The 23113-nt window shown below is 50.9% G+C and overlaps 1 protein-coding gene across 6 annotated transcripts; it reads left to right on the top strand.

Moving 5' to 3' along the window:
• The first annotated feature begins 738 nt into the window (after positions 1 to 738).
• On the top strand, positions 739 to 18806 carry LOC105186746 (monocarboxylate transporter 3). Of its 6 annotated transcripts, none has more exons than XM_011147163.3 (11): positions 739 to 1094; positions 14559 to 14856; positions 15219 to 15362; positions 15450 to 15655; positions 15844 to 16072; positions 16317 to 16756; positions 16847 to 17075; positions 17169 to 17344; positions 17427 to 17649; positions 17752 to 17999; positions 18128 to 18806. In XM_011147163.3, the coding sequence occupies exons 1-11, from the start codon at positions 996 to 998 to the stop codon at positions 18275 to 18277; spliced, it is 2442 nt and encodes an 813-aa protein (XP_011145465.1). In that variant the 5' UTR covers positions 739 to 995; the 3' UTR covers positions 18278 to 18806. The 6 variants fall into 6 exon arrangements, with proteins under 6 accessions (XP_011145465.1, XP_011145464.1, XP_025159794.1 ...); XM_011147162.3 differs by having other exon boundaries at positions 996 to 1094; positions 16299 to 16756; XM_025304009.1 differs by lacking the exon at positions 739 to 1094 and adding an exon at positions 2968 to 3173 and having other exon boundaries at positions 16299 to 16756.
• The last annotated feature ends 4307 nt before the right edge of the window (positions 18807 to 23113 follow it).

Here is a 23113-nt window from a genome sequence, read left to right as displayed (position 1 = left end):
CACACACGGTAACCAGGAAGTCGTCCTGCGAGGAAGAGAAGTGTCGGAAATCCCGAGCGGAATCAAGAGGACGATCGGTGGTCATATGTTTCACACTGTCGTCCGAGTGAGTGCAAGCAGGTTACCGAGGTGTATCGACTCGATGTTCACGCCGTTTGCCCCAGATACCTCCTTCGCACGTCGTCGTGGAGATAGCGACGAAGAGGTCACCGGCGTTCACTCGCGGGGTTCTCGCGGCGGTGGTGAGAACGCGATGTGTCGGCAAGCAGCTGAGCGAGGTAACTGAAGTCAAAGGTCGCCTGCACGTAGGAACGTTAAATTCGTTAAGCCTTCCAAGTGCGACGACGATAACCAGGAGACGATTCTCACCCCGAGAGGGGTGAACACACGCACGAAGGAAGAACTCCACACGGTCCACCGAAATCGATTGACTACCGCCTCCACTTTTCACTCGAAACTCGCCGTCAACCGCCGTCAACCGCGTGAAATCCGCCAGTCATGGGGCAGACACCCCGGGATCTGATTCTTCGCCTGGGGTATCCAATGCCTCGGGATCCAATCGGCCGAGTGGCCAAGTAACACGCCAACGTCAAGTAACGTCCTCACGATTACACGGGAACGAGTGACCGTGCGGAGCGCACATTAAAGGACGACACCGCTGCACACGAGGAAGTCGGAAATCGCAAAATCTCTCTCTCTCTCTCTCTCTCTCCCTCTCTCTCCCTCTCTCTCTCTCTCTCTCTCTCTCTCTCTCTCTCTCTTTCTCTCTTGCGAGGAGCAGATGGACGTAGACGTGCTAGCCGAGGAAGCTGCCCACGAGCAGCTACCGTGACTTCCGCGATCTCGATCTCGATCGAGCTGGCGCCGATGGGGGCGTCGTGAGAACCGCGCCGCGACCCGGGTTGCTGCGTCGACCGTCAAGGGTTCGGTCGAGAGGTGGTCGAGGCGCCTCATTTTCGAAGCGGAAGCCGGACGGACGTTTGCGCCGCTGAGAGATGGGACCGGCCAGCAGCCGCGAACAGATCGGCGAGCAGATCGGCGACGACGACGGCCTGCAGATCCACGCGAAGACGGCGATCGTGGCGAACAACGTCGTAAGTACCGTCACACTCCATTGTGTGCTTTTCCGTCTCTCCTCGTTTCTCTCGCGCTATAAACCGGCCCGACCGAACGCACTCCGGCTTGGCGAAGGGCATCCCCGCGCCCGCGGTCTTTAACCCTTCGGTGTTACCCCTTTTTAGCGCGTAGCTGTTTACCGCCGTTCTGCAAGCGTACGTCTCTGAAGCGTCGCGTCTGACTGTGAGAAGAGTGAAAAGGGGACTCTTGAGAATGCGCGTCGAGTCGGCTCGATGTACCCCGGCTTTCAATGGTGGTTTGAACATTTCTTTTGAATGCAGATTGGAACGCGGCGAATGCTCGCGATGGGAGAACCGAACTTGTGGGAATTTCTCCGAAACGAGTTCTCTCACTGGATCATCGACTGCGCCGTGGATCGCAAGCAAAAAAGGTGCTCAAACCATTTCGAAAAGCAATATCCTCTGGACAGCTTCTCGATCTTCTCTTCTTCTTCTCTCTCTCTCTCTCTCTCTCTCTCTCTCTCTCTCTCGTTCGGAGGTGCGAGTGAAGAACCACGATGAAGACGTTGTAGATGAATAAACATGCGGATTCGACCGACGCGACGCGCGAAATTAATGTAATATCTCATGCAGAAATGCATCCTCTCGCGGAAGCGCCGACGACGTCGGGTGAGATCATCTGTGACGCTCGCGAAAGCTGCGGGCAGTATCATTAAGATAACGCTATCGAAGTTGGCACGAAGGCAGCCACTGTCATGGATTAAAAAGAAATGATGGTGTTACGCTGGATAATGATAATCGCGAAAGTACTATCGAACCTTCAAGTAGATCGCGCGACGCCGCTGCTAAAGGTCACAAAGCAAAGCTCACGATTATCTCGCCGTTTCTTTTATCGCCGGCTGAAATTTCCATCGTTCCTTCGAAATTATCGCGTCGATGATTGTCGTATTCTCCCAATCGCTCTTCCGCCGCATTATTCTCCGGCGACCGGCCAGCGCATAAATTTCTTATCGAGGAGAACGTCATCGAAAAAAACGTCATCATGGACGTTCTATCTCTTTCGTAATGAGCCGCTCCGTTCTCTGTGTTAAACATCCACGTGATCGAGCTTCGCGTTACCCGGCGAGGAATACGATAAAGCAAGTTCTCCCCGCGGTGTGTTACACATATCTCGTATCGTCGAGACCATGTTAAAGCTTCCATATCTCGCGGAGCGCGACTATTACGCGGCTGTTCACGCGTCGCTATCAGATAATCGTTGGTATCGGCGCGATGCGATCGCAGCCTTTGTCGCGCTGCAGGGGAGAAAGAGAGGGGGGAAAGGCGGGGGGGGAGGAGGAGCAAGAGAATCGTCGTTTACAAATCGTCGATATCGTAGCCGCGTTCACGCGCGGGGCCCGCGCACTCGAGAAAATTGTATATCGCGCGGAGCGCGGAACTTTGTACTCGGCTGCGACGGCTTTGTTCGTTTCACTCGCTCGTCAGCTCGCTCACTCGGCCTGTGAGTAATACCGCGGCGGTTGTCGGCGAGACGAAGCGACAGGACGGGGAGTAGGCGACGGACGGACGACTGAGATTGTGGGTGCAGCGGGAAGAGGCGGCAGGACGATAGGGCGGCAGAAAACGAGGGGGAGGACGCGAGCCAGGGGGGTACGTGTGTCACGCACGTAGAGAGCAAAACGCGCGCGGCGAGATGCGGGTTCGCCAGAGTGGGGAAACGGACGGATACGTGTCGTGCACGCACGTCTCCTCGTCCGCGATATGCGATTAAATCGACCGATGCTCGAGCAGCCGCTCATTTCGCCGCGGATCGCTCGCGTTTCGCGGCCGACACGCCTGGGAGTCGCCGACGCTCCGCTCCGGGTCACAGGGTCACAGGGAAGGTGCCCACCTCCCCTCCCTCCCCCTTGTTCCACCTTCTTGTTCCTCGCCGCGCTCGCTCGGGACCGGCGCGTCCTCACGTCTCGCCCGCGACTCTTCTTCTAGTCTCGTCCCCGGTCGCTCGTCGTTCGTCGCTCGCGAGGGTGCCGTCTCGCCGTCGGCTGAGCGGGCACCGCTGGTCGCCCGCTCCGTAGCGCGATGCCGCCGAAAAACAAGGTAAGTGGCAACGAGGTGTCGAAGTGCGCGCGGTTTCTCGCGGAGGGTACGAGAGAGTCACGCTTTCTCGTTAATCCTCTCGAACGATCGTTTCGTTAGCGTTCGTTAAACGCGACGCGATTATGTAACACAAGCGCGAGCGCTTTTTAAACAACCTTACGTAATCGCGCGCGGGGAGGTTTTAAATTACATTACATAACCACGCGAGCGTTTGCCTAAATGAAGGTAGTTTCGCTCCTCGAGCGGACTCAAGCAGCAGCCGGCTTCTCGCGAAGCCGCCGGCCCTCTCGCTCCAGATGTCGAACGCGCGGACGAAATAAGGGGGAGAGCTGCGCTGCAATAGCGGCATGCTCAAAGCAACATTGTCGCTTCGACAATGTTCGTCCGATGTGTCATAATCACGTGGAAAGATCCCTTTATCAACGGCGCGTTTGCGGCGGAGGACGCTGGACAGATCAGCGTCCCTCGAAACGTGAAGTGACACCCACGAGGTAACACCCGCGCGGCTTTCACAGCGCCTTTCTCGCGCGAAGGGTGTCACAGTCTCGTGGCGAGAGAACGTGGCGCTCCCACGTGGTCCCGAGTGATTCTGTCACGCGGCGTCGCAGGAATTCGACTCGATTTGATAACGAGCCGACGACAGCGTGCGATTATTCTGTGGGCGTAATCCAATTTCCCGTTTGTCGCGGAATTTTATCATAGCGATTGATCATGGGCCACCTCCCCCGTGGCGAACGTAACATTCATTTCATTGACTTTGTCTCTCTTACTTCTTTGTGAATTGAATTCCGCTATTCGTCCGCTATTTGTCGCTACGACACGAGACTCGTCGACGGGAAGAAATTAGTCTTTCGTTCTTCGCCGCGATTATCTAATGTACGATATGTAAAATGTCTCGAAGCGACGCGACAAATATCGCGAAACCTCTCGAAATTAAGTCTCGCGAGCGTCGCGTCAGTCCGTCGTTGTGTGTCCGAGTTTTTACATAGTAATTACGATCGTAGTTTTGCTTTTGCAGTGACTTGGCGTTTCGAGCGCGACGTGAAGTTACTCGTCGCTAATGTATTCGATAACCGGATATGAATTTTTCCGAGTGACTGCGCGCGGTCGGACAACTGCGAGATCGCGACGAAATCGAAAATACCGGGCGAGAAAAGGACAGGAGACGGTCTTATTATCGATCACGATCCGGGATCGATATGTGGGTTGTGCCAAACGCCACGTGTTTCGTTCTCGGGCGCGTAAGCGGCGCGCGCTTTCGGCGATGAACCGCTCTCTTTCGGCAGTGAACGACGAAGAAAATGCGCGCGACACGGACGAAACAGTCGCGAGTGAAAGTGGGGGAGGGGGAAGGGGGCTGTCGGCCGCGCGACGAGGAAATTGATAATGCGACACCGCGGCTGTGCGACAAAATATGATATTGCGTCCGCGGACGAAACGATACGCCGCGCCATTTCCGCACGCGCGTGTGTTTCGCCGCGCTTTTTCTCCTTGCCTCGGTTCGGCCGGCGTTGCGCGCTTTTAAACGCGCCATCTCCCAGCGGATGTAACCGATTAAGAGCTCTCGACTCTCGAAATCGCGAGAACTCGTGACTCGTGCAGGAACGCGAGGCTGGCGACTCGGCGATCGCCTCGGCGGGAAAGCCGCGAACTCGAGCTTTTATCACAAGCGATTTTACAACGCACTTGTGCACAACCTGGATCGAGATCTATTTTTCTCTGTGTATACGAGGCTCCTTATCTTTTGAGTGTTTTTTTTTCAATTTGTTATCGTCCTCTATCGAGATGTCGAACGCGCCGCCGAGTTATGGCTGTTGCTTCTACCGCAATTGGATATCAGATAGCGCGGTGTCTTCTCATACATTTCTGATTATTCCGATTATGTCACCGGTCGCGTTGTGATAACTTGACCGTTGCCGATTATGCAAGGCAGAATACTCGCGGAGTAGACGCGACACACACGCGGAGGAAAAAATCAGCCGAAAATCATCGGCTACGCGTACAGGCAATGCAACGGGTGTCGCAATTTTCCTGTGTGAGAAAAAGAAATCGCTGCGGTAGTATCTCGATATAAGAGAGAGAGAGAGAGAGAGAGAGAGAGAGAGAGAGAGAGAGAGAGAAAGAGAGAGAGAAAGAGAGAGAGAGAGAGTTTTCGGGGAAACCGAGGAAAGTTAAATCGTCGTTTCGCATTCCGCGATTTTGAGAAGTTCCGCAGGAGCCGCTTCTTCATCTTTCTCTCCTGAAGTTTCCTCCTTCGTGACACACGCACGCTTTGTGCGGCGGCTATCGGCCCGCCGAGTCACGTCGGGAACGCGGCGCGGAAGTGCGCGTAGACGTCGTTATCAAAGCGGTAGTACAATCCAGTAAGGTTGCAGTAATTAGAGCGCATACGCAAACAATACCGATGTGACTCATCGAATGTATCTGAGAACGTTGCTCTTCCTTTCGGGGGGACGCGCGCCGTTTATCGTGGCTCCGTGCATCGCAGTTCTCTAATGTGTACGTCGACGACGACGTAAACGTAACGCGTAAGCTGGGAATCCGCGACGAGAGAAGTTTATCGTGGCGACAACTCAGCGCAGGAAGATAGCACGGTCGATCGCTCGTTTATCATTCGAAATGCCCACTCGAGGATTTTTATCAGCTCCATGGCTGCCCGAACAAATTACGGAGCCGATAAGTGAATGATTGCGAAATCGTTCGCGCGAGAATAATCGATCATTATGCGATTTATCCTGGCGCTATCTCTCAGCCGTCGACGCGCTGTCGCTAAGGTCCTCGGAAGATTTTCACGACTTTTAGGTAAAGTGTGACGGCTAAGACGTCGTTGTTGCTTCTCACGCAAGTGCATTCGCCGGCGGATCCGGTTCCAAATTCGCGGCAGGTTGAAATCTTTGTGAAAATTTCCCCGCGGGATCGTACCGCAATCGTATGCAACTCTGTGTTTTTACTTCACGGGAGTCAAATCTTTCTCTTGGAAATCAAGTCGATCGTCGATCGTCGGTGATATAAAAGGATTTGAGAATTTTTCGGACAATTTCGCGCGTCCGTTCGCCGGGACGCGCAACGCCGAACAACACGAATACCCCGGCGCGTTTGTTCGCGCCGGCGTGCCATCGCGCGACTTCGCTGGGAAACTTTTCCGCGGAGATGAGAAGCAGATGGTGTTTTCATGCGTCCGTGCCTCCGACTCTAATTGTCGCTGGTTATTATCTAATTAATTCATAAGCGTCATCAGAGCCGAGCACGAGCATCGCGCTGCGCGCCGCACAGTGCTTCGCGTGACCGTAGCTTGCTGTGCGGCGCGCTCGCGCTAACTTTCGACGTTATTTTCGTGGTAGCTTCACATCGCACCGCGCGCTAATCGTACGTTATCGTACGACAGAGCTGAGGCTAATGAGCGTATTATCGACGTGACTTGTTATTGACGCGAGGAGTCGTCCGACGGAAAAGATTTCTCTTGTGCCACGATACCGGCGATGGCCGATGATTCGGAGCAGCATCCCGAGTGCATCGTCGTAAGTTCCATCATTGGTTTCCGGGTCGAAATTGAGAAGGAAAAAAGATGCGGGAAGGAGAGAGAGAAAAAGAGAGAGAGAGAGAGAGAGAGAGAGAGAGAGAGAGAGAGAGAGAGAGAGAGAGAGAGAGAGACGTAGGGGAGACGCATTGATTCGAATACTTGAAGTCGTCCGTCAGACGTCTGTCAGAACGAATCTTTCGCTTCATTGAATTATAATCGTTGATTCATGACGACTGATGACGTTCTCTCTCAAGCGTCGTAATCGCGAAACTTCGTTTTCCGACGCTTCACCGCGATGCACGATGACTTCCAATGAATCACGCATTTGTCGAAACGGAGATCGCGCGCGTCTCGAACTTTTGTTCCCTCGAAATTAGGTCCGCGGACTGACTCATTCGCGGCCGCATCGCTCGGCTTCTCCGCGTCTCGCTCGCTCGCTCGCTCTCTCTCTCTCTCTCTCTCTTTCTCTCTCTCTCTCTCTCTCTCTCTCTCTCCCTCCCGCATCTTTATCTCATTCTCATGTCCCAAACAAAACTATTCCCGAGATTATTAGAGAGCGTTTAATCTCATTTTACGAGCACGAGGCGAAGAGCCGAGGGGGGTCCCCCAGCGAAGAGGAGGCGAGCGCACTCGAGTGACGCGCGCCGCGCTGGAAAACGCAGCGCGTGCGCCCGTCCTTTGACACGGCGCGGCACGCACCGCGGCGTGCCACGCAATTTCATTCGCAAAGTGGGGGGGGGGGGACGCGTACGTACGCAGCGATGCTGCGTGAGTGCTCGTAGGTGAGCCTGATGCAGTGCGAGCAGTGCCGCGTCGATCGAGAGGACCGTATGCTCCGGTCTCGCATCATGATTTTTCATCTTCGAGCAAATCATGCCGTCGATCATCACTGATCGGCCGGTTGTTCCAACTTCTTGGTAGGTTAACTGATAGTTAAATCATATGTTTTTTTCTCCTTCAACTTAGACAAAGACAGACATATGATTTAACTGTCGGTTAACTTACCAAGGGCCGGTTGTCCCAACTTCTTGGTTAAATCTGATAGTTAAATCATACGTTTGTCTTTGTTTGTCCTTCAACTTAGACAAAGAGAGATATACGTACGATTTAACTATTAGTTAACTTACCAAGAAGTTGGAACAATCGGCCTCAAGGAATTGGAATAACCTGGAGAAAAGCCCGAAACGAGCCCGACGCTCTCGCGACGATGACTCGCGCGTCAGTCCCAACCAGCTGATCCTCTCCCACGCGAATACGCGATCCGATATCTCTCGTAAATTCGAGACAATCATGTTCTCAATTTTAACGCCGCGAACGATTCCGACACCTGCGGGTCCGTTCTAATCAGCTGTTCTCTCCCGCTCGCGTCGAGGACGGTCTCTCCTCGCGTTCTTCACGCTCGAAGGCGGCAAATACGCGCACTCGCGCGCCGATGCGCGCATCATGAAGAACGCTCTCTCTCTCTCTCCGCGACTCGCGGCCGAGTCGCCGCGGCTTCAAGTGCTTCAAGCGCGCGCATTTCCGCCGATCGTTTCCTCTGCAGCATCACGCTCCGAAAGGAGAGCACCCGGCGACTCGTTTCGCGAGAGATCGACCCGAGATTGATCCCGGCCGCTCGCTCAGTCCGCTGCGCGTCATCGCGACGATCGCTTTTCCCGCGCTCGACGCGCGTGACCATGCCGAAGAGAGAGAGAGAGAGAGAGAGAGAGAGAGAGAGAGAGAGAGAGAGAGAGAGAGAGAGAGAGAGAGAGAGAGAGAGAGAGAGACAGAGATAGACGGACGGAGAAAGAGCGCGGCTTGCTTCGACTTGGGGAACGAGACGCAGAGGGTGGCGAAGAACGCAGCAGGCTCGAGACGCGCTTTGTTCGCGGAAGTTCGACGAGCTTCGGGAGTCGCCGTGTTCTCGCTTTATAAATAGAACCTGCCGCGCGCTGCGTCGCGGATATCCTCGATATAGCGCTTCCACGGCCACGCCGACACTGCGTCGTTCTTGACAATGCAGAAACTGTCATCGTGAGGCCGTCCCGAGGCTGATCGGATTAGTCGCAGCAGAGGAGAGTACCGAGAGAGAGGGAGAGACAGGGAGAGACAGGGGGGAGAGAGAGAGAGAGAGAGAGAGAGAGAGAGAGAGAGAGAGAGAGAGAGAGAGAGAGAGAGAGAGAGAGAGAGAGAGAGAGAGAGAGAGAGAGAGAGAGAGAGAAAGAGGCACGAGTCGACCGACACAATCGTCGTCTGTGAGCGAGCGGAGAACGCGTGGGTGCGCGCCTCGCGAGTGCTTCCGCGGCCGAGGAACTCTAGGACGATATGCGGGGGTGATCGCACGCGGGCGCGCGCGCGCGCGCGGAGATCCGAGGAGCAGGCCGTACGCGGCCTCGTCCACTCGATCACGAAAACGAAACTGCGCGGGGAGGCTGAACATCGCTGGACAACGCACGAGCGCATGTGTGATGTCTCGTTGACGTCATGACCGGACGCATGAGCGTCGTCGTTCGCCTTGGCGAATATCCGCGGCAACGGAGACTCCGAGTTCTCTGCTGCGTCTCGTAGCGGCAGTCGCTCGCCGTTTCTTCGACTTGAGTGTCGCGGCAGCACGCGGGGAACGTGCTGCGAGAGTTTTCGCACGTACGGTGCGCATCGGACGGTACTCCGTCGCGTTCTTCGGCGGAGAGTGCGAATTCAAGGGGAGACTGACTACTCCGTCCTCGTCCACATCGCAGCTGCATCGCGAGGCGAGCACGTGCGTTCGCGCTCGCGCCTCCGCGTTATCGAATCGATCGCCAGTTATCGCCGTATGTGCGAGCGGGAGGAGACTAGCAGCAGCAGCAGGTCGCCCGAGCGCGCGCTTCTCGTCGAGGAAAGTCCCGAGCGATCGTGCCGATTGATGCCGCTGACGCTGACATCGAGTTCGCGAACTCGACACCGCGTGGAACGCGGGATCAATTCTGCGCGACAACAGGGAGCTGCGGCTCGCGCTCTGCGACCACGCGAACATCGCGGTCGTCCGTGACAAAAGTCGAAAACAACGGGACGGCCGGCCGCTGGAGACAAAGCGAGAGTGCGATTGCGCGTGCATGCGTCCGCCTTTGTCGTTGCCGCGGGCACGTGAGTCACCACGCACGTGCGCAAGCTTCGCGCTTTTCCGCTAATGACGGCTGAAGTTAACTCTTGGTCGACAACTTAATTGCGATTACTCGAGACCAACAGTACGACTTTAGTCGCCGCCGTGGTCTACGTGCAACGTGAGAGGATTTCGCCTCATGGGCCGACGCGAGAGCTTTCCTTCACGCGAGGATCCGCGTGAGAGGAAAATTTTATATTCTCGAATTAGAGAAATTCAATTCAAGGAATAATCCCCGAAGCGCGGACGTCGGAGAGAGAGAGAGAGAGAGGGAGAGAGAGGGAGACAGAGAGAGAGAGAGAGAGAGAGAGAGAGAGAGAGAGAGAGAGAGAGAGAGAGAGAGAGAGAGAGAGAGAGACAGAGAGAGAGAGAGAGAGAGCACGTAGTTTGCTTTCCGTCGGCAGGAGGGAACAGAGTTGAATCGAGAAGCAGTTCCTACAGGCAAAATCGCGGCCGGCCGAGCGAGGGAAGGCGAGGGAGCACGTCGTGAAAATTAGCCGCGTACCGCAGCAACGAGACCGCGAGATCGTTCTCGCAGGGGTCCGTCGCAGGGCGCTCTCCTTGATCCTTGATCGAGGGATCGTCCTCCCACTCTCGCAGTTCGGAGTTGCCGGGTAGCGGCGCGACGCGCGCTGCGCTCCACGACAGTGCGCTAAGCGAGTTCCGACGACGCGAGCGCGCCAGTGCGGTGGTCGAGCGTGCAGCGGGTCGACATGGCAGCGGACTACGACGAGAGTGATCGTCGTCGTGCGGTGTGATCGCGGCGGCCCGGAAGAGAGGAGAGACTGCACAGGGACAGAGAGTGACAGGCAGTGAGCAAGGGCGCGGGGCCGCGCGCGCTCGGAAGGACAGAACACCGTGGTCCGCGCGAGAGCGGGATCAAGGCGTCGCTCTCTCGTGCGAGAGGCGAGCACGCCGAAGTCGCTCGCGTCGCGTCGCGTCGCGTCGAGCGCGCCGCGTCGCGCTCGAAAATAGAACGTGGTTGCGATTACGAACGAAGGATCGAGCGAGCGGGCGGGCGACGCGCGAACGAGCGAGCGAGCGAGCGAGCGAGCGAACGACGCATGCACGCACGCACGCAGGCACGCACATACGTACGCACATACAACGAGTGCAAAGAGAGGAGGAGGAGGAGAAGAAGAGGAGAAGGAGGTGGCGGATAAGAGACCTCGGCAGGGAGAAGAGCGCCGTAGAGAGAAAGAGAGAGAAAGAGAAAAAGAGAGAAGAGTGTCCGACGGTTGAAGGCGGTCGTAGAATGTCGCGCGTGTCGCTCAACAAGTCGCAGTACAGCCAGTACGGCTCGCGTCGCGTCCGCAAGATCAGCTCGGTACGGGTTTGTATGGAGAGTGCGAGAGAGCGTGCAACGAGCGTGTCGATGACTGGAACAGTGTGCTGCTTCTCCGCGATTCTCTTCCCGGTTACATCCGCGAATCTTCCTTCCTTCCCTCTTTCCTTCTTTCTTCTTTGCTTGCTTTCGTCCCCCGCCGTCCTCCCTACTCCGCAACTGGCGATTGGAACGCGCCGATAATCTCGCATCTCCGGCGTAACAGCGGCGAGCGATTATCTGAGTGAGACAGGGAATTTGGTTTATAGATTAGAGGCATCTCTTAATGCGTAAAATTGTCCCGTAGGGCTAACGGGTCGGGTTGCGCGATGGGGCTCACGGTAGGGAAATTATCGATTTTTCGCACGATCGCGCGCGCGCGCGCGCGCCTCGTACCGGTAATTCGCGTTCATAATGGAGCGGGTTCGTCCTCGCCGGGGAAAAAATCTGGGACTGGTCTGTGCGCGGCTTTTGTACGCTCGCTGGCGTAGAGTGGCGCAACGGTGCATGTGCGTAGCTTCGCGAAGGCGACAACACGTGACTCAGCCTTGACAGTCGAGGCGACTCGATTCACGCTCGCGCGTGCCGGAGATTCGCCGCCGCTGCCTGCGCTTTCGCACGAACGCGCGCGCTCGCGCTCGCGACAATGGCGCGTGGACGCGTGTCTGTATGCGTGTGTATGTATATGTGTGTGTGTGTGTGTGTGTATATTAATAACAATTCCGCACATTGAAAACAACGCGAATCGCACGTCGTCCTCCGCTAGCTGGGCTGGTTGGCTAGCTGGCAAGCTGGCCGCCGTGAGCTTCGCGCCTGCTGTCGCGGGGTGGCGCGATCACGGAATGACAACGGCGATCAGCTGATCAGCTGTGACCTTCCGCTCGCAGCTCGGAGTCGTGAGCGCGACGGCCGCCGCGGGCGCGCTGCATTTAAATTCGTCTTCGCGGCCGAGGTCGTTGATCCAAATTCTCAAGTAATGACATCCCCGTTCATCCCGCGCTTCGTCGTACGCAGAGGGTAGAAACGAGATTGCGACTTGGTCCGCCGAGCGATCCTGCGGAGAGTCGTTTATCGGGAAGATTAGCAAACAAAAAGAAAACGAAAACGTCGTTTCGTACGATTTTTTCGGGCATCCTTCTCTCGCCCACATCTCACATTTCCCCCGCAGAGATCCTACGCGTTTTTCTCCTTTGTCGAGGACAATTAGTTTACTTATGACTGGAGGCTTCCGCTCGTTAATACAGCCGCGTTGGACGACGGAAGCGAGGGCCGCACGTGATTTATTCATGCGGTGTAGGTGTTTATTTTTATCTATTCTTTCTTTTTAAACTCCCGACGACAGTGAAAACTGTGAAGAATAAGTAGTTTCTCGAGTCTCGCGGTATTCTATATTTTTGGGAGTTTCGCTCGGATCGTCGTCGATAAATTAGTATCGCAAAATGCAAAATGGCACGAGTATCATCCCTTACTTCGCCGACATTATCCACCGTTAGTCGAAAAATCATCGGGAGTCACTTAACTCTTCCGATTATTAAAATACCGGCTTTCCGAGATATCGCGTTTACCTTTATCGGTAAAGCCGCTAACTTGACTCTTCCCGCGGGATCAATTAATTGCGTGGGTACAGTTCGATATTTGCCCTTCTCAATTGCCACGTTATTAATATCTCGATATTAATAAGCTGTTTTTCCTCGACGAGATCCTACACGATTGCGCGCTCTCGATCGTATCGGCTCGAACGGGAGGTAATTTTAGCGTATTATTCGGCGTGTTGGACGCTAAATTATTCTTCTTGCGAATTACCTCGTTCTATTGTGATATTTCTCGGCGGAGAACGACTACGGAATAACGACTACGCGATCGAAGGATCGCACGGGAAATGACGCGCGGAGAAACGAACAAGTTGGCAAGAATCACCGACTCATTCTCATATCGTTTGTGTCCCGTGTAACGAGTCGCGTAATTAACGAGCGATAAATCTAAGCGCGCATCTTCGCGGGAAACGCGGCCTGAATTGAAAACCTGCTACTCAATTCGATCTCGGCGTTACGCTCTGCACGAAGACGCATCACCTTGGTCGAACGTAGCCTTAAGAACTGATTAAATCACAGCGGTGTAGCTATTTAATATCTATGCTCGCATTTGCGCGTTATGAAATCATCCTATAGCGCGAACGCGTTGTTCTCGCGTTACGTCTATCGCGATACAAATTTCGCGATATGCGTTTCGTCCTCGTCGTTTCGTTTTAACGAAATCGCCCAAGTTGTCGTTGCAATCGTTCCTTTCTCTTCTCTCTCTCTCTCTCTCTCTCTCTCTCTCTCTCTCTTTCTTTCTCTCGTCTTTTTTCGCAAGTGCACGCGAATTCTCGGATTTCCCTCGGTCGCGCGGAAATCGGGGGATCTTATTTCGGGAATCGATGTATAGGAGAGCGCGGTTGAATAAAATCGCGCGTGCTATTTTTAACGCCGCTTCTTCCAAACGTTTCGTTACATTTCCGCGTTTGACAAGCGGAAGGCGGACTCGGACGAGGGATTTATTTTTCCTCTCGGAGGTCTGCGAGAAATCCCCGAAATGACGGATTCGGAATGCGCGCTTCCAAGATCGATCGCGTCAATAAATACGCTCAATTCGACGCGGTCGGATCCCGCTTCCGGAGGAGGAAAGACGATTCTTTCTGTCTCGCCCAATCGGACACGCCGACCTGACCGATTTAAAGTCGCCCATATCTATTTCGCTCAAGTCCACTGAGAAGATATCGGCGCTGGCGCGTGATCCGAATGATAAGGAGACTAATCGGCCATCATTCCGTTAAGCCGTTGATTAAAGAGAATGAGTACTTGTTTGTGCAACAACACGAAAGAAAACTTTTTCTCCGCGCTCAGTCAAGGTGAACGGCAATTTCATTCAAGGCGAGTGCACGCCGCCAGGTATAGGATAGTCCTCAATTATATGCGTTCGCCGGTATTTTTCTGCGAATTAAAAGAGATGTGCACAGTTCAAGTATACGCGTGTAATCGTCCACGCTCAATTATTATCGCCACGGTATTAAATATCTGCGTCACGACGGACAATTTACAAGCTTCGTCGATGCGTAATTTATTCGTAACATTTCGCACGACCGATCGCCGAGAGAGAGAAAGAGAGAGAGAGAGAGAGAGAGAGGGAGAGAGAGAGAGAGAGAGAGAGAGAGAGAGAGAGAGAGAGAGAGAGAGAGGGAGAGAGAATCGCCTCGGAGAGAATCGAACGTTATTACCTCGCAAAATCACGAGTCGAGATGACGGAAAATGAAAGTCGAATCTCCTCTTGCCGCCTTCCCGTCTGTTTCACCAGTTTTCCTCCTTTTGCAAGACCCAACTTTTGTATTTTAATGAACGAGATGTTGTTGTGCGAGCTTGCCGGAAATTCTGCTGTATCTCTTTCCAGACGGAGAGCGAATACTCTGTGGAGGAACAAACGAGATTAACTGATGGACCAGGCGCTGATGAAGCCTCGCCGGAGGACGAGGGCGGTTCGTTATGCGAATATCACGACATACCGCCCCCGCCGGACGGCGGCTACGGCTGGGTGGTTGTATTCGCATCGTTTATGTGCAACATGATAGTGGATGGTATCGCCTATACCTTCGGTGTCTTTCTGGGGGAATTCGTGAAATACTTCGGCGAAGGAAAGGGCAAGACCGCCTGGGTTGGCTCTTTACTTTCTGGAATGTACCTTAGTGCTGGTAAGAAAGAAGTAAACTGCAGCTGACTATTCGCAGCGATTTTTAGAAGATACAAGATGCGCTATTACGATGTAATACTATTGAGTTTCAATATTGACACGCTCGAGAGTGATTAAATCTGTCTTATCTATTAATCAACCCTCAAGTGCACTTTATCTTAATGAAAAGAAATTGAATTGCGTCTTCATCGGTGAGCTATATTTGTGAGATAAGAAAGGGAGAAAGAGAGTGATGGCGCGTTGGAATAAAATGAATGCTGAATTTTTTTTCAATTAAATACGCCGAAGTGATCATCAAGATAGATCGTTATATTATTAGTTCTGTATTGCGTACTAATTCTCTTTGTATTTTTCTCTCATTAGGTCCAGTCGTCAGTGCTTTAACGAATAAATATGGCTGTAGAGCAGTGTGTATGGCGGGAAGTTTCCTAGGCGCTGCCGCATTTGTACTTTCGACGTTTTCGAGCAGTGTAAATATACTTATGATGACTTACGGCATCATGGGAGGTATGTAATCCATATATAAGAATCGACGGTACTCGTCTTTGCAGCTTTACGGATTCTTTATAAAGTCACTCCGCGTGTTTCTTTCAGGTATCGGATTCGGTTTAATATATCTACCCGCGGTAGTTTGTGTGGGCTATTATTTTGAAACTAAGAGATCTTTAGCTACGGGTATTGCCGTATGTGGATCCGGATTTGGAACGTTTGCGTTCGCTCCACTCGCCACCATGTTGTTAGAAGCGTACAGCTGGAAGGGAGCAAATCTAATCCTGGCTGGCCTTATACTGAATTGTGCAGTAAGTAAACTGTGGAATTTCTCTCTTTCTCACACACACAACTCTCTCTCTCTCTCTCCTTCTCTTTCTCTTTCTCTCTCTCTCTCTGTCTCTTTCTTTTTCGTTATCTATCGCTTTGAGCGCACAAGGGTGACTCTTTAGATCGATATGGCATCGTATATTTGATAATTGTAACAGATGATTTTTAGGTATTCGGTGCGATGATGAGGCCGTTGGAATATCCAAAAGCTTCTTCCGTTAAGCCGTTATTGCAACGAATGGCTGAGGAGAAGAGATTCCAGATGGAACGGGGTAGTATTGGTGGTTCATATTTTATGGTACAATTGCCTGACGGTTCTATGGAGAAGAGGATGAAAATGCCCATAAATATAGATCCTGGTGTTCACTCCAGTTTCAACCTAGACCAATTAGTGCCTGGTAAGGGACTCTTCAGAGAAAAGTATTCGTTCGAACGTGTTCCTGTGATTGTGAGAGTAACCTAAGTCGTCGATACAGGAAAATTAAAATGTTAAGAATTTTTTTTGGTAAGTCTAATTACCTAAGAAGGGACTTATGTCACTGTCATGAATCACGAGTGCGTGCGTGCATTCCTCAAGTATTGAAATGATAAGGTGTACTTCAATGAATACCCGTAATATTAAAGGAACTCCTTTAACACCAGTTCCAACGGTGCCAACCCTCCCCACTATATCTGAAGTGAAGGTACAAGAGCATTCCTCCAGCGGAGCGACTAGCAATAGCGGCAGTATGGATTTGAAAAACATCTCCAATAAATCTAAAAGCAAGAAGAATATCGACGAAACCAAAGACACGAAGGATGCGGAGAAGCCCGAGAATGAGTTCAATAAGCCTGTTATCCCCAGGAACGCGTCGCAGCCTGCTTTTACGACTCACGTGCAAGGTTTGCCTAAAAACGGCTCCGTACCATTCTTCGATAGGATCCGTAAGACGAGTACTGGCGAACGTTACAAGCCTAGCCTTAGTGCAATAAAGAACTCCAGAACGACACTCAATTCCAACGGAGACATCCGCAAAAGTCTGCACCTGAGACTCTCCACGAGCAGTGTGTTAGGGTCACGAAACAATAATGCTGAGGTTGATGTAAGTGTCGCGTTTGTCGACTCGAACATTTTGTCTTTGCGCGAGAGATTGCGATTAATTTCACCGCGACTTGACGTCTCTTCGTTTCAGGATGGTGAGAGTATTACCTTTACTACCAGTAAAACTAGTATCCCAAAGGAAAAACCAATGATGGTCCGTCCCTTGTCGAGAAAGGATATTTTCTACAGCGGTAGCGTAGTGAATTTACCAGAATACCAAAGCCAGAAATCTCTCGCCAATTATCGTCAGAGTGTTATTTCCCTCCCCAAGTCGGTGCGCGGAGATATGAAGGATGTCGATGTTGAGAAAGCGCCGCAACGTAAGTGCATGTCGTTGCTGTATCGTGATTCAGTTTAATCAATCGTGCTATAAAAATGTACCGAAGGAGACAATATGATTTTTTATTTTTCAGAACCTCTGTGTCCTTGCTTGGTATTGCCAGACTCGTTCAAGGAAGCTCTGGCGACGATGATGGATATGTCCTTGCTGAAAGATCCAGTTTTCCTTCTAATCGGTATCAGCAACGTGTTCGGAATGGCTGGGTTGTATGTTCCTTTTGTATATCTGGTGGATGCTGCGAAATTAGATGTAAGTTACCTCTTAATGTTTCCCACTATCAAACAGTCATGCGATTGTCGTACGCTAAAATCGGCGTTTTCTGTCTTCGAAGGGGATCGAAAGCAATTCCGCGTCATTCTTGCTATCCATCATCGGAATAACAAACACGATAGGTCGTGTGGCCTGTGGATACGTCGCGGACTTTCCGCAAGTCGATTCCTTGCTGTTAAATAATATCTGCTTGATTATATCCACGATCGCAGTAGCTGCTACGCCATTTTGCCATAGTTACGCCGCTTACATCATCATGAGCATATTTTTTGGAATAGCAATATGTAAGTGTATCAGTCTTCTATTATTCAGAATTGTTCAATCAGGAGAATTCTCCTCTCCCGATGATTGTCGGATATTAATATTTTCTGATCTTGTGACTTCAGCTGGGTACATCTCGTTGACATCGATTATCCTGGTGGACCTCTTGGGACTCGACAAATTGACGAATGCTTTCGGCCTGTTAATTTTATTCAGAGGGGCTGCCGCAATAGTCGGTTCACCGTTAGCGGGTGCTGTTTACGACGCGACGCAAAGTTACAGTATCCCGTTCTTCATGGCAGGGTTCTTCTTCTTTGTGAGCACTGTTACCAGCTTCATGGCCCCTTTTATGAAACGGTGCACTACACCGGAGGTGCGTCACACAATTCGACATATTACTCGCGTCTACGAGTATTTTCTCAATTTTCTTCTTTTTTTTTTTTACTTTATTCAAATATTTTTTATCTCTTGATAAATTGGCGTCCGTACTCGTTGTTGCAGACTCAACCTGTGATATTAGATACATTGACTCCGATTGACGAAGATATTGAGGAGGAGAACGAGGAAGATATACCGGAGATAGTAGAAACCGCGCCGTCACCCTTAGAGCCACCCGAGAAGGAGATCAAGCAAATAGAGTCTGTTTTATAAGTACTTCTGATCTTTTTTAAACGGACAAACAAAATCGCCTTCACTCCGAGCCACACTGTGATAGGGCTGCTACTTTTTTGAGATGTCTCAAAGGAAAAGGTACTTCTTTGTAACACACTTAAACGACGAAGCACAAATTAGCGACATACCTGATGGGATTTTCACAATTCGTACTTACGGTTTAAGTCGTGTACGTGAAACTGCGCGCATATACGACATCTTCATTTCTTTTTTATCGGACTGTCAAACGACACACACATGTAGACACAGGAAAATGCCATCAGGTATAAATACTTAGTTGCCTACGTGTAATAGCGAGTGATAGATAGAGCGTTCTAATTAACCTAATCAGTATCGATCGAACAGTATAGAGAGAGAAAGGAAAAAAATATTAAAAAAAATTTGCTCTTGCACGTGCATATCGAGTAATCTTGGATAAATTATTAATCTGCATCATATAGAAATATAATATCAATTTGGAACAAGGATTGGTCAATATATGATTGGACGCTCGTCCTTAATCGCCGCGTTCAACAATGCTACACATTGACGATTTATCGGTCACCAAACGCTCTAACGCGCGCATTTCCTTTCTAATTATATCACGGACATAAGTCGCGTACGAAATCTCTACGACGAAAGTCTATGACGATCCTTTTGCAGTCTGATCAACGTACAATGTGATTGACCATCCTTGATCGATCTAGATCCCACCTATGCGACACGTGTTAGTTAAATCTATTTTTGGCCACATCCAAAGATACAACTTGAATTATTCACAATTGAGAGAGATATTTTCTTGCATACTTATGATAATATGTATATAGGCGAGCGTGAGAGGGAGAGAGGGAGAGAGAGAGAGAGAGAGAGAGAGAGAGAGAGAGAGAGAGAGAGAGAGAGAGAGAGAGAGAGAGAGAAAAGTTAGTGAGTATGAGCGAGAGAGAGAGAGAGAGAGAGAGAAAAGTTAGTGAGAATGAGCGAGAGAAAGAATCGTATGTGAATTATTGATTCACGTGCAACTCGTATGTATCGCTGTTGCAGAATGAGAGAATTGTACATAATTTATAGAGAATTATATAAAGCGATAATAACGAAACTCTAGAGCGTTTAAGATTGTAAGCAAAGTTACGAGTTTTCCGCCGTATGTTCCGCCTTTTAGCCGCGGGACCCGGCGACTAATGTATTCATTAAGGGACAATTAACGCATTGTTAGATAGATTAATTAATATATTGACCACACGAAGCAGAGAATATACTTATTTGATTAATATATATGTATAAAAGCGTCTCGTCTGCTACAGCTAGTTTGTTCAAGTTGATTATTGTCGATCTAGTGCGCTGAAGCCGATCGTCCGGCGAAACGGTATAATGAGGAGCACAGAGAACAATTCGGGCTGGCGTGTCCAATCGCGACTACACGCCGAGCACGAGCGGTCGTAAGCGTTTAAGAGTCGTGCGAGTTACACGTAAGGAATTAATTTTATTGGTACGACGGCGGGGATCATTATCGGATCGATATCTGTAATTAGCGTTTGCAAATATATGCCTACAGATATATACACGTACACATACACAAATACACACACACACATGCGCGTGTATAATAAACATATATGACATACGTGTCTCGTGGCGCAATACAACGTATGTAAAACTTTATGTAGACCGAGGAGAAGCTCTTGAGATAAATCTTTTATCGAGGTGGCAAACGCACGCGTTATTACACCGCGTACATTGTATATACATACAAGCATGTATGTATGTATATACATTGTATATACATGTATAAAGATGTTTACCGATGTCATAGTGACTATAGTTTATTACGATCACCGATACACGTGATCAGTGGAAAAGAATAAAGAGAACGAGCAGGAAAGGGATTGTTGATATATATATATATATATATATCGATGATAAAAGAAGTCGACAGTGATATCGATGCAGTGCGCTGTACTACTCTGTCACCACTGCTGCTGTATCGCTATTACCACCTATCATGATTACAATATTACCGTAGTACAATTACGTAAGCACACAACTTACGTTGCGTTTTATGATTGCTCGGTGCAGGGGAGAAACTGCGTTTGCTGCATGTGCGTGTGTGGTATATATGTGTCGTGTGTATGTGCGGTTTCAATCAAACGCGATTGTAGCATACGTATATGCCCACCTGCGTAATAGGGTGCGTGACGCCACGTGCGTGTGCACGCGCGCCGCGATGTGCGACGAATCCTACACAGTTACATATTATTAGATTATATAAAAAACGGCATCGCACGACGCGCGCGTGCTCGCGTGACACGTCGCACGCGCGCATGTTCAATATGTATGTGCGTCGTACGTTTTACGAAGCGAAAACGTGGAACGTCTTGTGTACGTTAGTTGTATAGAGAGGAAGAGAGCGAGCGAGCGAGAGAGAAAGAAACAGAGAGAGAGAGAGAGAGAGAGAGAGAGAGAGAGAGAGAGAGAGAGAGAGAGAGAGAGAGAGAGAGAGAGAGAGAGAAGGAGAAGGAGAAACATGTGTGCGCGCAACGTGCGTGCGTGCGTATTTGCGTGTTCACACGCAGAGAAAATACTGTGGCGGCGCAACGACGAAGCGCCGTTCGTGAGAAGGGATTATTCGCGTTGATTGTGAATGTCGATATTGTGGAATATATCATGATGAAAAATGTTATCCACTTATTAATGAATATGTACTGATAATTCGACGTATCGACCGATCATTTTAGGAAGGATGAAGTCAGAAGTTCCAAGTGCTTGCTTCCTTTTGAGAAACACATTCGCGATAACGCCAAGACGATCAGGAGGCACGCTGTTGTTGCTATTAATTTTTTGTACATAAAAATATATGTATACACGCACGAAAGAGCGAGTAGCGTATGCTGAGGAAATGTTTTCAGCGTAATTGTAGGACAAAAGCCTTTCTAAAATGCGCGACTTGATCGAGATACCGGAATCTATGGGCACGCGCGTTCTCATCGTCGAGATGTGTTCTCATTGTGTCGAGCATCATGCGCTGCAAATATCAACCTGAAACATCACACTGGAGTCGGACGGATGCTGCGAGCTTGACCGCTCGCCGTTTTGTCAATTATAACGACTAAAGTTCTCTTGAAGTCTCGAGATTTTAGAGAGAAAGAGAGAGAGAGAGAGAGTGTGTGTGTGTGTGTGTGTGTGTGTGTGTGTGTGTGTGTGTGTGTGTGTGTGTGTGTGTGTGTGTGAACGAAAAAGAGAGAGAGAGAGAGACAAATCGATAGTAAACAAAGGACATTAGACAAAAAATTAAGTCAACATTTTAAAATGTTGATTTTATACATTTTTTAACGTCTTTATTTAAGAGGATTGGCGATTCTCTCGTCGACCCCACGTGGTGTTTCAGGGTCGCGCGAGAGCGTAGTGCTGTCAGTAGATAGAGCGTTTAGCGAAATATATAATCATGGCTGGATACATTATTATTATATCCGATACCGACACGTTGTTAAAACGCGCAATCGCTAACACGCAATCGCATATTCTCGGGTTGTTCTCGCAGATAAATCTTTCGAAATGCGAAACGCCGCTCCGACCCTCGCTCCCGTTAACACGATGCACATTGCCGCTAACTGCCACACTATTCTCTCCGTGTACGAGCGCGACGAAGCCTCTAGGAACGTCGCACGTCGCACCACGTGCGTCGCGCGAAAAAAAGAAAAAAGAAACATACGACATGATAAAAAAAAAAGGAACAAATGTATTAGGTGAACGTTTATCGAAATTGTGAAAGAGGAATTATGAATTTTTATTACTGAAACACATGCGTTGATTTCTTGCATGGTAACACTTTACCCCACGTAAGTCAATCCGATCGCGGGGATTGTCCACCTTCGATCGTCCACCACTCTCGCCTTCTCTCGTCGACCTGGCGACGCCCGACATGTAAATATTCGAGTTACCACATCGCCATGTAAATAGCAGGTCGGAAATGGAGTGTCAGCAATAAATTATTGTATCTATTCATGCCAGCGATGTTGCATTGTTGTGATACGTGCCGCCATCGCGAAACACCGCTCCGCGTCGCTTTCGTGCCTCGCGCGAATCGTTCCTCCTTGTCGCCGCGGTCACGTGGGATCGCGACGTCAGAAGCGCGGGTTTAGTTCTGCGACGCGGATAAATCGGTATCAGGCTCGTGGAGGAACGGGCGACGCGACGCGCCGGTGACTCTCTCCCAGTCTCTCTCTCTCGGACGAATTCGGCCGCGGCGCGAATTGCGAAATCCGCCCGCGACTGGAAACGCGGTTCCTCCCGGTTTTCGCCTCGGGGCGTCCCCGCTTGGACGGGAGGGAGAACGGTCGTCTCCCTCGGTCTCACTGCTTCTCTGTCAGTCCGTTCACGTATCCGCGCACAGACTTGCTAATTATGCAATTATATCGATAATTTAATCCCGACTTGTCCACGAGTCACCGCGCGCGCGCTCGCTATTTCGAGCGAGCCAGGCGCCAAGCGCGAAGGAGGCGAATTACCGCCTCCACGACGAGGAAATCGCGCTGGCCGCAAACCGGAATGTTCGAGCCCGACCAGGAAATGTCCCGGGCCACGCGCTGCGGGATCCGCGCCGCACGTGCGGCAACGGCCACCGCCGGAGGACGATCCGCGCGCGCGGCGAATCCCGCGATCCTCGTCCTTGCCTCTTCGCCTTTTCCTCCTTCTCACCTGGTGACTGAGTGGACCCGCGGAGCGAAAGCGCGTTCCTCGCGCCGGTGGCCGCCGAGCACCGAGAGCAAAACGCACCTCGCACTTTCGTTCAAGCGCTACCGCGCCCGCACTCGCGCGGACAAGCGGAACGCAGGAGGGGGG

Source organism: Harpegnathos saltator, unplaced genomic scaffold (genome assembly GCF_003227715.2).
Source record: "Harpegnathos saltator strain DR-91 unplaced genomic scaffold, Hsal_v8.6 scaffold585, whole genome shotgun sequence".
NCBI classification, from domain to species: domain Eukaryota; kingdom Metazoa; phylum Arthropoda; class Insecta; order Hymenoptera; family Formicidae; genus Harpegnathos; species Harpegnathos saltator.
The sequence above is the reverse complement of the archived record's forward strand: the minus strand, read 5'-3'. Positions and strand labels throughout refer to the sequence as shown.

What these genes read in the sequence shown, in the direction of transcription:
- LOC105186746 (XM_011147162.3), top strand. Translation starts at nt 996, where the DNA reads ATGGGACCGGCCAGCAGCCGCGAACAGATCGGCGAGCAGATCGGCGAC. An exon ending in CGATCGTGGCGAACAACGTC is followed by an intron (nt 1,095 to 14,558) that starts GTAAGTACCGTC and finishes ATCTCTTTCCAG; the next exon opens with ACGGAGAGCGAATACTCTGT. An exon ending in AACGGTGCACTACACCGGAG is followed by an intron (nt 18,000 to 18,127) that starts GTGCGTCACACA and finishes TCGTTGTTGCAG; the next exon opens with ACTCAACCTGTGATATTAGA.